Raw genomic sequence first — 13,259 nt, 5'->3', positions numbered from 1 at the left:
TTTGCTACATCAAAGGAATAGGGGAGCAATCCTGCAAAAGCCTTAAGTCCAGTTAAGAAGGGCTGTGGTGATCATCATCGTCACCATCATCATGTTTATTTACTTATTTATTTAATCATTTCTTTGTTTATTTAATCGTTTACTTATTGGATTTATATGCCGACCCTCTCCGAAGACTCGGGGCGGCTAACAGCAGTCATAAAACAGTGTACAATTATAACCCAATACTAAGAACGAATTAAAATCCCCTTAATATAAACAACCAAACATACATACATACAAACATACCATGTACTGTATAAAATTGCAAAGGCCTAGGGGGAAAAGGAATCTTAATTCCCTCACGCCTGGCGGCAGAGATGGGTTTTGAGTAGCTTACGAAAGGCAAGGAGGGTGGGGGCAATTCTAATCTCTGGGGGGAGTTGGTTCCAGAGGGCCAGGGCCGCTACGGAGAAGGCCCTTCCCCTGGGTCCCGCCATCACCTTAACCCTAACCCTCCCCATCCCTAGGGTGCGTGGGCCAACTCCAGATGCCGGGCCCCTCGCCTTCCCTAATAACCCTAACTCTCCCCTTCCCTATGGACCCTAAGCCTCCCCTTCCCTAACCCTCTCCTTCCCTAGGGTGGGTGGGCCAAGTCCAGATGCCGGGCCTTTTTTTTATTTTTGGCTGCTATGCCTGATTCAGCATTGTTAATGATAGAAAACTGCCCTCCTGTGGTCACATCCGGTATTGCGGCCACAAAAAAGAAATCCACTTTTTAAATTGGATTTTAATTTTATTATCCTATATCTTTATTATTAATGTCTTATTAATATTAATAGGCGATGATGCGGTTTGCTACATCAAAGGAATAGGGGAGTAATCCTGCAAAAGCCTTAAATCCAGTTAAGAAGGGCTGTGATGGCCTGTTAATATCAATCATAAGATTTTAATAAAGAAGTAAATAAAGAAGCCGGCAACCATGCAGAAAATTATTATTATTATTAATTATATTTGTATGCAGCCCTTTTCCAAAGACTCGGGATTGGATTACATTAAATTTTTGCTAATTATGAGTTGACCTAGGATGGGAGAAACTCAGGAAAGGGTAAAGAGGGTGGAAGAGGAAGAAGAAGGGGAGGAAGAGGAGGAGAGAGAGGTAGTAGAGTAGGAGTGAAGGAATTAATAGGTAGGAGGAGGAGGTGGAGAAAGAGGGAGGGAGTGCAAGAAAGAACAAGAAGAGGGGCAGACTGGTCAGGTGAATTCTGGAATAATGGACTAAATTTCCACCACCAGCGTTGAGCAGGAAAAAGCATAGTGACCAGCAGGGGACTGTACCGCAAGGCCTTCTGCAAGGGGAGGAGAGACAAGGAAGGTGGCCATGCGGGGGAAGGGCTTTCCGAGAGGAAGTTGGGACTCTTTTCCCTAGAACAGGGGTGAAATCCTACCTGTTCTGGCCGGTTTGAATGAACTGGTTAAAAAGGCTACCTATTCGCCCAGACATGCTTTAAAAAGTTTTTTTTTAAAGTGGACACAGCTGATTGCCAGAACTTTATTTTAGCATTTTTAAATGCTAAGAAAATGTCTTAAAAGTTGCCCACGCCCATCCAGGCACATGACAACCAAGCCATGGCCACAGAACTGTCCCGGAGAAAGACTTATTACTTTCAGTGGCACTTACATATTTATTGATTCAAAGTATTTTCTTACGCCCTTGAAAATTTTGAAAGCCAACATTCATTAAGGTTGCAGAACAAATCAAACACAAAACTTAACTCTCAATTAATAACAGAAATATTTCAATGGAGGTTTTCTCTTACAAAATGTTTTTAACTTTATTTTTCATGTTATAAAAAAGAAAATGAATTTACAATCAAATACAGCTATATTTTGTTTGTTTCCATTTAACAAAGAGTTAAAAGGAGTTCTATTTATTAATAAAACCGACAATATACAAAATCAGAACAATTATTTCACAAGTTTAACCTTTTCTTTTAAAACTCTAAAGTTAGGATTGCTGCTGATTTTCTTCTTAAACAGGGCTAGAGTTTCTTCTTCAGATTTCTGATGGTCACCCGCAACTGTGTAATACTGAGCTATAACCTAAAAAAGGAAAGGAAAAGATAATTGAAAGATTTGATTCTGTTTCAGCTCAGCCAATTTTCTAGATCGTCTCACAAACTTAGAAATTGTGAGAAGCTCATCATGGGTGCAGATTGGTAGTTTTGCACAAGGCCTGGGACATTTCCCTCTTGATGGGCTCTGAACTCGGCTGCTTCAGTAATTCTAGACAGCTCACGTACCAGACTTAGAAACAACCTAATGGAACTTGGAAAAGAAGACAAAACCCAAAACCCAACTAATACCCACAACCAATTCTGAGCAGCAAGAAAAGACAATATCTGTGCCTGCCCCATATCTAGATTTGTTAAAGCCTAACTTCTATAGATGCCTTCTTTTCAAACTTCTGATAGCATTTAATTCTATCACTTTTATTAAAACTTGTTAATGAAATATATGATGTCCAAATTTCAGAAAGTAGTTTGATGGTTTCCATGAATAAACAGAAATGCTATCATGTGTACCAGAATTGTGATTTCAGATCTAATTAAATGTTCAAAAATGAAGTCCAAGCCATTTTTATGTAATAAAGTTCAGTCCACATCACAAATACTGCAAAATCACTCTGTTAAAATGTGGTTTGGACTTTTGATTTTCAATTCCATGAAATAAACGATTGCAAACAGGGTTTTTGTTTTGTTTTTTTAAAAAAGGGTGTCAACCAATAAAACTGCTAAAATGCATTGTTTCATAAAGTGATGCAACACACCTTTTTCCTTAGTTTCTTAATGGATAATTCATTGTCGGGTGCTTGTTTCAAAACAGCTCTTATTGTTCCTTTCCAGTTGAATTTACCTGTAAAATTGATTTGAAAAGATATTTTAAGTGAGCGGCTTATATTTTGACTTAAATATAGTACAAAAAAGCACCAAACATAGCACTAAGTATTTTTTTACAAATAAGTTTCTGCAATAACAAGGTTGGGTTAAAATATTGCCACTGAAAACAGTACTTCATTGATGCGTTTATCTGTATGTGCATGGCTTCACGTCAGTGTTGACTGCTGACACTGTCTAGGCAGTTCCAGCTTTCTTTGCAAACTCCTTTTCCAGAAGAGGTAGAATTCTGTTGCCTAGCTGGCACTGTGCCCAAGGCAGAGCTAGAACTCAGTCTCCTGGTTCCTAGCCTGGTGCCTAAAACGTTAAGAAGGACATTGATTGAGGCTCCGATTCGGAGGTGACATCCAGGTCAGCGCGGCGCTGCAGAGCAGGAGAACGGGGCTGTTTTCACTGTCCGGTTTTTCTACGCCTGGAGGCCAGCAGAGGCCAAGCGAAGCCCTGGAGGGGCGGATACCTCACAGAGGGGATGCCTCTTGATAACTGAAAATCAAACCTCATTGAACATATCACTGAAAGCTAGACTCCAGGTTGAAAGAACCCCAAATTTTGGATGTAGTGCAAGGTCACATACGATATTATAATCCAAAAATGGTTTCCACATGGACTCCAGATTGACTTATGAAACCTGAAAGTTATTTTCCCCAATTCAGTTAGCCACTCATACAATACTTTCAATAGGAGGTGTACAAATCTTTGCAACTCTTACCCTATGTAAGTTTTAATTTAAAAAAATAACATACTTGAAAAATAAATCTAGTTTCCATGATTTGTCTCATCTTATTAAAAACCACCCTGCTGCTCTGTAAGGCCAAACCACCCGGGTCTCTTCCGAACAAAGCAGTACCAACACAGGGAGGCTCGGGGTGTGTGTGTGTGTGTGTGTGCAGCCGAAGGACATCCTCGCTCGCCTCCCCTGCCCTCCGTCCCTTCCCCTGTGTAGAAGCAGGTGAGGCAGTTTCTCCCCAGCAGCCTGGCCTGAATCTGGCCTGGAACAGAGTCAACACCTCTCTTCCAGTAAATACCTCCGGCAACCCAAAAGGGAACCTTAAACCCAGTGTCTTCCTACCGCCACCTTTTGCCCATTTTGAACACTAAATTCTATACCAAAATCCCAGCCGCTGATAAGCCCTTTATGGCAGGACACCTGTAAATCTTTTTTGTTTTTTTTAATGATGCCAGTTACCTTGATGTTTATCTTTGTTGTCTTCCACTTCAAAGCAGGTTGTTCTTTTGGTGGGAATGGGGGACTCCTCTGCATTATAAGGGAGTAGGGAGAGAAATATCAAGAAATTTAGGAAAAAAAACCCGTGGAAGGCTCTTTTGTATTAAAATCTTCCCAGTGGCTGAATCTGCTTTTCTCTTTGCAGAAACACTTGATTACTCAATATGGCAACGTTTGCAAGGAAACCCCCCCCCCCCCTCCCAGGGAACACTTCCGGCAGGTCCCACCTCATTGTTCTCCATTGCTGGGTCTAATTAGCCTGTTCCTTAGTGTCAGGCTGTTAATTTCACCCTCACATGAAAATTCTTCCAGTTCTGCTACCATTCTCTTTCCCCGATAATTGTTTAATGGAGGAAGATAAATGGATTTTGCTGCAGGATTCTAAAAGAGCCTGGGAAACAGAGGAGGACCACCTTTTGTGCCGCTCTTCTTGCGTTTCTTCACCGGCACCTCTGCCTCACCGCCTTCTGCCTCCCGGCCGTTTCCCTTGCTTGAAGCTTGGACCCATCGGGCAGGCGCTTGCTTTGCCTTCTCCAGATAATTACTCGGGGGCATTGTTATGCTGCCTTCCCCAAGAATGTCTGGCCTAGATTTTTCACTTCTTAAACATTCCAAATTTTCTTGCTCAGCTTTTAACTCTCTGATACTTTTCTTCTCTTTTAATTCCTTTTTACTTTTTTTCTGTTTTGGTTTCTCAGTTTCTGTGATATTGTCTTCCGCTGTGACAGGCATAATTTCATTTTTTACAGGTTGGGTTTCAAGGGTCTCCTGTTGGAAAAATTAATGGATTATATATCACCATGACAAATCTAATATTGCATTCGTACATTTGAAGTCTATTTATTTTCATTACTCCCACTACAGTTCTATTTTTCAATAGCTGAAGATATCTAAATGAATTACGACTAAAACCATTCCAAAACAGAAAAATAGCAAAAAGAATAAAATGTAAACACAGGAACAATGTAAATTTATATAACAATTTAAAACATACTATGCCAACGTGAAATGGGCACTTAAAATCAACTGATAACAAAGCAGCAAAAATGTTCGAGGGAAACAAGTTTCACTGAAATTAAAATGAGTATTTCAAACAATGCATTTGAAAGGCAGAGTATTGATTGCTTGATTCACACAGCAGTATTTGGTACTGAAAATGAACCCTCCTCACATTACTCTTTTTAAAGATTTTCTTCACGGGCTTCTGACATAACTTTCAACTGCAGACCGCTCACCAGTTCCCAGCTACCCTCCCTGTGTGGGAGTTTTCTGAGATTTGTTAAAACTAATTTCTGCCTTTGCTTCTGAAAAGCTTATCTGGCTGCAGAAAGGAAGCTAGGGTGGCGGGATCCACGTTCTTCATTTACCAAAGAGAAAACAAAAAGTTTGCCAACCATTTATATTCTGTCTCTCTTATCAGATTATCAATACATTTTCAAAGGGCAAATAGAACAATTTTTACCCAGCTTGAATCCTTCTCAAATTTCAGGTTCATTTCCTTTCATCTTTTCCAGGATTACAGAAACCCAAGTACACATACAAGTCCTCAGCTGATGACAGTAATTTCACAGTTAAGCAATCTGGTCGCAAAGCACCTCGTGTGACCCCATCCTGAGCCAAGCTTTCTCCCAACCAAAGATTCCGCCACACTCCCCCAAGGTGTGTATCACAATATATTCCAAACGCAGCAGTAACTGCTTTGCTTACCTTACTTGTAGCTTTTGAAAAAATATCCCATACTTGATCCTGTAGAGTAGCATTGTGGATTTTCAAACTGTTGGCCATCCAGTTCTATTTAGGCAGAAAGGGAGGGGTGTGTGTGTGTTTTTAAACTGCTATGTAACCAGAACACAAATGTATTTTCTGACAAAAGTAGTACATCAGCAGAAGGCCACCACTGCATGGTCTTAAAACTACTTCTTCCAATGTCTGTAAACAACCAAATGTACAGAATTTGCCAAGCAGGCTGCTATACCTTTTGCCATGGTCTTTAGCGCTTCAAGGGTACAGGACTCGTGACCAGCGGCCAAAGTGGAACCGCATGTCCTTCAGACCATATTGAGGTTGCCTGCAGTGGCCTCTCTGAGATGTTCACTGGTGGGTCCGGGAGGGCCTAAGCAATGGGATCACTGGGAGGCACAAGTGGGTAATTCACTGGAGCTTAAATAAGTTTTTTAAAAAATAGGGTCACGCGATTTTTAAATTATTTGGAAAACATGTGTTTTCCACAGTATAATCTAAGAAACAGTGAACTATGTGGATACTTTAAGAGAAGTTACTTTTGCTTTAAGGAACCATAATAATCTGCCCTTATACCATGGCAGAATAGAATAAAATTCTTTATTGGCCAAGTGTGAATGGACGCACAAGGAATTTATCTTTGGTGCAGATGCTCTCAGTGTACATAAAAGAAAATATACATTTGTCAAGAATCATGTGGTACAGCACTTAATGATGGTCATAGGGGTCAAATAAGCAATGAAGAAACAATCTATATTAATAAAAATCTTAGGATACAAGCAACAAGTTACAGTCATACAGTCCTAAGTGGGAGGAAAAATTTTCTACTATTATACCAGGTCAGGCTTGAGGCATAAATACTTAACTCATGAACATACCTGAAATTTGCGTTTCTTTCGTGGAATATTGTCGTACACATACATCTGTTGTAAAATATCACGAACTCTGACATTAATGTTAGTTTCCTGTATTATTTCATGAACCTTCTGCAAATGAAAAAAAAGGCTAATGAGGCTGGGTAATACACCAGTACAGCATTGTATATTTCCTATTGTCGCATGGAATTTTATATTGTGAATTGTTAAAGGATTATACTTAAAATGCTGAAGCTTGTGCAATACATTGATATAACTCTGCACATAGCATTATATTACAATACTTAGTTTTATTATTGTTAGGTCTACTTCACCTGAATCCACTCCTGCTGCTTGAGGTCCCCTTTGAGGACTTTGGCTTCATAATTTTTTCCTCCATACTTCTGATCTTCAGTCAGGCACTTCACGTGGTATTTATAATCATCATCCCTGCATTTTAAATGCAGTTTTAAATAACCATTAATGGAAGGCGTTTTCCAGAGCTCTTGCCAAACATTTTGCTAAAATATATTAAAGCAGCGTAACTAACTTAAAAGACATTGGTAGGTCGAAGGTAGCTTTTTTCCCACCTGCTCCACAAGAAGGTACGATTTGGGGGGGGGGGGGACCATATTTTTCAGAGTATAAGACAAACCTTAGTTTTGGGGGAGGAAAACAAGGTAAAAAGGCCCCTGCCTACCAGTAATTTAGCACAGGGGTCATTCTTTGTCAGGTGTCCACTTGACTGATTTTTGTAGCCTTATTTGAAAAGAAACCATCACAAAAACAACAAATATGATAGAAAAAACGTGCTCTTTCTAATGAAATAAAAATAAAGATGATTGAAAGTGAGAAAACAGAGAGCTGTTATATCACCTTCAACCATCTTCATTACAAAGAGCACATTTTTTCTATCGCTCTCTGTTTTCTCACCTTCAATCATCTTCATTTCATTATGTCAAGGTTTTCTCCAGGGTGAAAAAGTTGGAAAATGCAGGCCTTTGCAAAGAACTTGCTTGTCAGAGAACCATTTGGGTGAGATCATCCAAGGGCATGGGGTGAGCTATTATCAGTATGCTGATGATACCCAGCTGTACATCTCCAGCCCCTGTCCAGTCAGTGAAGCAGTGGAAGGGATGTGCTGGAGGCTGTTGGGGTCTGGATGGGTGTCAACAGGCTCAAACTCAACCCTGATAAGACGGAGTGGCTGTGGGTTTTGCCTCCCAAGGACAATTCCATCTGTCCATCCATTACTCTGGGGGGGGGGGGATTATTGACCCCCCCCCCGGAGAGGATCCACAACTTGGGCGTCCTCCTTGATCCACAGCTCACATTAGAGAACCATCTTTCAGCTGTGGCGAGGGGGGTGTTTGCCCAGGTTTGCCTGGTGCACCAGTTGCGGCCCTATCTGGACCAGGAGTCATTGCTCACAGTCACTCATGCCCTCATCACCTCGATGTTCGACTACTGCAACACTCTCTAGATGGGGCTACCTTTGAAAAGTGTTCGGAAACTTCAGATCGTGCAGAATGCGGCCGCGAGAGCAATCGTGGCCATTTATTTATTTATTTGATTTGTATGCCACCCCTCTCCATAGACGTGGGGCGGCTAACAATAGTAATAAAAAACAGCATGTAAATCTAATACTAAAACAGTTAAAAAACCCTTATTGTAAAACCAAACATACATACAAACAAACATACCATGCATAAATTGTAAATGCCTAGGGGGAAAGAATATCTCAGTTCCCCCATGCCTGACGGCAGAGGTGGGTTTTAAGGAGTTTACGAAAGGCGAGGAGGGTGGGGGCAATTCTAATCTCCAGGGGTAGTTGGTTCCAGAGGGTCGGGGCCGCCACAGAGAAGGCTCTTCACCTGGGCCCCGCCAAACGACATTGTTTTGTTGACATGACCCGGAGAAGGCCCACTCTGTGGGACCTAACCAGTTGCTGGGATTCATTCGGCAGAAGGCGGTCTCGTAGATACCCTGGTCCAGTGCCATGAAGTGCTTTATAGGTGATGACCAACACTTTGAATTGTGACCGGAAACTGATCGGCAACCAATGCAGACTGCGGAGTGTTGGTGTTACATGGGCATACCTGGGAAAGCCCATGATTGCTCTCGCAGCTGCATTCTGCACGATCTGGAGTTTCCAAACACTTTTCAAAGGTAGCCCCATGTAGAGAGCATTACAGCAGTCGAGTCCATGTTTCGTCATCACTCTGCAGCTTGCACTGGCTGCCGATCAGTTTCCAGTCACAACTCAAAGTGTTGGTTATGACCTATAAAGCTGTTGTGGTTAGCTCTGGCCCAGCTCCTGCCCCAAGGAATGTGGAGGTGTATGTGGGGGAAACATCCACATGCCGCAGGTCTGTTTTGCTCCCAGTAGAATCTGCCGACGAAGTTTCCTCTGACCAAGGAAGCGTGAGTGACAGGGAAGAGGGGAGTTTGGCAGACAGCCCAGGAAGAGATCAGTCATCTGTATGATCCCTGCATTCTGAACAAGAATTAATGACACATCCACACATGCGTAGAGTGATGCATAGGAGACAACAACTGAAGGATTACAAGAGAAAATGAGGTCACCTGTGGTTGGGTGGGGCTGCTGTAATTAGTGCTACAGATAAAAGTGCAGCCTGGTGGTTTTAGCCTCATGGCAGTTTATCTGATTCATTGTTTCGTCAAGATCGTGGTTTTTGCTGTTCAGGATTGTGGGTGTGGACTCTCTGGACTTTAGAATTGGACTCAATTTCCCAGTTATTGGGTGAGCAATTGGACTGCATTTAACCTGTGCCTTGTGTGTACCAGAAAATCCCTTTGACATTTAAAAAGGGAGCTGTTTCTGTTTTTCTGTTTATAAAAACTTTTGGGTTTTCCCTTTATCGTTTGGTGTGTGTCTTCCTGGACTAATTACCCTGTAATTACGGATGGTTGAGACACACAAGGAGAACAAAAGCCCTACATAGCATCGGACCAGAATACCTCTGGGACCGCCTGCTGCCGCACAAATCCCAGCAACCGATTAGGTCCCACAGAGTTGGCCTTCTCTGGGTCCCGTCAACAAAACAATGCCGTCTGGCGGGACCCAGGGGAAAAGCCTTCTCTGTGGCGGCTCCGGCCCTCTGGAATCAGCTCCCCCCCCCCCCCCCCCCGGAGATTACGACTGCCTCTTGTAAAACTCATCTATGTCGCCAGGCATGGAGGAACTGATTTATTCTTAGCTGCCTTTGACTTTATGGATGGTGTGTTTGAGTTGTATGACTGTTTTTAATAAGGGGTTTTTTAAAGACTGTTTTAACATTGGATTTGTATATGATGTTTTATTGTTGTAAGGCGCTCCGAGTCCTCAGAGGGGCGACATACAAATCTAATAAATTATTATTATTATTATTAGTATCATCATCATCATCATCATCATCACCATTATTATTATTTGGGCAGGACCCACTCCTCCTTACAGAACACTTATCCAGGGTGGGCTGCCTGCCAATATCTTTTAGTGCAGGAGCTGGCAAGCAATGTTTCTCTGCAGCAACCCCTCCCCGCTTTACAGAGTTTGTTTGTTTATGTTTATTTAGATTTGTATGCCGCCTCTCTCCGCAGACTCGGGGCGGCTCACAACAGAATAACAAAAAACAATTTGCAACAAATCTAAATTTCTACTAAAAACATTTAAAAACCCCATTTTCTAAACACACATACATACACGCATACCATTCATAAATTGTATATGCCCGGGGGAGATGTCTCAGTTCCCCGTGCCTGACGACACAGGTGGGTCTTAAGGAGCTTACGAAAGGCAAGGAGAGTAGGGGCGGTTCTAATCTCCGGGGGTAGTTGGTTCCAGAGGGTCGGGGCTGCCACAGAGAAGGCTCTTCCCCTGGGGCCCGTCAACCGACATTGTTTAGTTGACGGGACCCGGAGAAGGCCCACTCTGTGGGACCTAACCGGTCGCTGGGATTCGTGCGGCAGCAGGCGGTCTCGGAGATATTCTGGTCCCGTGCCATGAAGGGCTTTAAAGGTCATAACCAACACTTTGAATTGTGACCGGAAGTTGATCGGCAACCAATGCAGACTGCGGAGTGTTGGTGAAACATGGGCATACCTAGGTAGGCCCATGACTGCTCTCGCAGCTGCGTTCTGCACGATCTGAAGTTTCCGAACACTTTTCAAAGGTAGCCCCATGTAGAGAGCATTACAGTAGTCGAACCTCGAGGTGATGAGGGCATGAGTGACTGTGAGCAGTGAGTCCTGGTCCAGATAGGGCCGCAACTGGTGCACCAGGCGAACCTGGGCAAACGCCCCCCTCACCACAGCTGAAAGATGGTTCTCTAATGTGAGCTGTGGATCGGGGAGGACGCCCAAGTTGCGGACCCTCTCCGAGGGGGTCAAAAGTTCCCCCCCCCCCAGGGTAATGGAAGGACAGATGGAATTGTCCTTGGGAGGCAAAACCCACAGCCACTCCTTCTTATCCGGGTTGAGTTTGAGTCTGTTGACACCCATCCAGGCCCCAACAGCCTCCAGACACCGGCACATCACTTCCACTGCTTCGTTGACTGGACCTTTCCAGAGTGCTCTCCTCTTAGAGATTAATTCAATATAATCCTTTATGGTCAGGAGTTCAGCATGTGTATAATGAGACTGGCTGAGCCTCCTTTGTGCCCCCCCCAACCCAATGCCACTCACAGTGAAAAAAAATCCCTAACCCAGTGAACCCTACTAACAAACCCACAATCCTATTGCACCATGTGAACTTATTGCACCTGAACTTAACTTATTCCATGTCAATTTATTGCCAATCACACAAGTCAATCATACTATGTTGTTGCAGAGCTATTTTCCATTCAGAAGTCTGAACAGATAAGTACCTTCATTATTGCTGAAAACAGAGTACTTCCAGAGGGCCGTTGAGACAGAATCATCACATTACACTTGCTTTGTAATTGCTGATAAATCTGCTGTTTTTACAGTGGCTAAAAACCCCGCCACATTTTTGCTGAAATCCAGCATTACACAAATACAATACTCGAAGAATTAAACTCTGAACATATGCTGAAACTCAAGATTGTGTTCAAGTTAGACATAAGCAAGTATCTAGGCTGACCTTAAGGTTTTAAATTTTTCCTCCTCCCCTTTCCAGATTTTTCTCAAAATAAATTGTATTAACCCCCTTATCTCCTATATCTGTCAATTTTCCATAGCTTGCCCACATTGGGATCTATTCACGTTTTTGTTACTTTCCCAGATGTTCCCATAGATTTCTTCTCCTGTAATCTGAGAGACATCGGATGTTTATTTTACTTTAGCTGTTTCTGCTTTGACTATAAAGGCAAGCCTGCTGCTTCCACTGTGTCCTTCGGGTCAGGCTGGATGTTGGAGAACTCGTGGTAACAACACAGGTTTGACCCTAACCCTTTCCCTTTCTTTTCTTCTTTCGGCATCCCAGTCTGGCTCACAGTTTTGGGGCTCCCAGTGGCCAGGCCTTGTTAACCTTCGTGCTCAGACAAGGCTGCCCCGATGCTGCCACTGCCCCCCACAACCCGGAAGACTCCCGCCGGGGCCGGACAGCGAAGAAGACGCGGGCCGGCTTCAACCTACCAGAAATCCTTCCCGCAGTCCATGCACGACAGGCACCGGCAGTCCCGGCAGGCGACCACGTGCTTCTCCGCCTGACCCTTCTTCAGGGCTTCCCCGCAGGCGCTGCAGGTGAAGAACACCATGCTGGGGGGACACGGATCGGAAGCGCCACCAGCCACCCGACGTTCTGCCTTGAATGCGGGGATCAGAAATTCTGCTCCAGAGGACAAAAGACACCCGGGGCGCGACAAGAAGACCGGGGGAGGGGGGGAGGGGCAACATCGCCTCAGCGGCTGCCGGGCTCTCTGCGCTTCAGCCACCAACGCTGGGGGGAAGGGGGAGTGACACACACACACACAGTCCTGCCCTCCCCGGAGGCCTCGCGGGGGGGCTTTTGCGGGCTCCCCTCCTCCACCGCCCCCACATCCAACCCAATCCCCGCAGCCCAGGCACAGGACCTACCTCCCGGCGAGAGGGCAGAGCGGCGCTTCACACGGATGCCCAGGCCGCCCGAGCTCCGGACCGGAAAGGGAGCGCGCGGAGCGCAGGCAAAGACGCTACTTCCGGCCCGGCGCATCGGAGGTGTCGCTCTATGGTCAGGCCGACCAACTTCCGGCCAGGAGTGGCGACGTCTTGCGGAGGCGGGGGATGGGCGGGGCCCGTTTGGAAGTGTCTCCATGGCGATGCGCACGCACAGGCGCTTCGCCTCCTCCGCCCGGCTGAGGGAGTGGCTTCCTGGGTGCTCGGCCTTCTTCCGCCTTGACTCCCCTCGCCTGCGTCTTCTAGGTGGGCGTATCCCCCGTACCCTCCCCCGGCCTCCCCCCCCCCGCTGGAAGTGACCGCCGCTCGTTTCTCCTCCTCTCGCCCCTTCCTCCTCGCGGGACGTGCAGTTTCGGCCGCCGCCGCTTCCTTCCGCCCTTCCTTTCC

General features: G+C 44.7%; 1 protein-coding gene across 1 annotated transcript; it reads right to left on the bottom strand.

Annotated features, from left to right (window-relative positions):
* Positions 1-1,788: 1,788 nt before the first annotated feature.
* Positions 1,789-12,902, bottom strand: LYAR (Ly1 antibody reactive). The gene is made up of 9 exons (XM_070758125.1): positions 12,795-12,902; positions 12,354-12,523; positions 7,091-7,205; positions 6,780-6,887; positions 5,869-5,952; positions 4,575-4,929; positions 4,123-4,191; positions 2,810-2,895; positions 1,789-2,082 (listed from the first exon to the last, which is right to left on the bottom strand). The coding sequence occupies exons 2-9, from the start codon at positions 12,473-12,475 to the stop codon at positions 1,948-1,950; spliced, it is 1,074 nt and encodes a 357-aa protein (XP_070614226.1). The 5' UTR covers positions 12,476-12,523; positions 12,795-12,902; the 3' UTR covers positions 1,789-1,947.
* Between the last annotated feature and the right edge of the window lie 357 nt (positions 12,903-13,259).

Source organism: Erythrolamprus reginae, chromosome 7 (assembly GCF_031021105.1).
Source record: "Erythrolamprus reginae isolate rEryReg1 chromosome 7, rEryReg1.hap1, whole genome shotgun sequence".
Lineage (NCBI taxonomy): Eukaryota > Metazoa > Chordata > Lepidosauria > Squamata > Dipsadidae > Erythrolamprus > Erythrolamprus reginae.
The sequence above is the reverse complement of the archived record's forward strand: the minus strand, read 5'-3'. Positions and strand labels throughout refer to the sequence as shown.

Bases quoted from the DNA above. Each gene is read 5' to 3' on its own strand.
- LYAR (XM_070758125.1), bottom strand. From the start codon at position 12,475: ATGGTGTTCTTCACCTGCAGCGCCTGCGGGGAAGCCCTGAAGAAGGGT. The intron at 4,192-4,574 runs GTGGTCCTCCTC...CTTATAATGCAG, and splicing joins CAAGAAGAGCGGCACAAAAG to AGGAGTCCCCCATTCCCACC. The intron at 2,083-2,809 runs GTGTGTTGCATC...TTCCTTTTTTAG, and splicing joins TTAAGAAACTAAGGAAAAAG to GTTATAGCTCAGTATTACAC.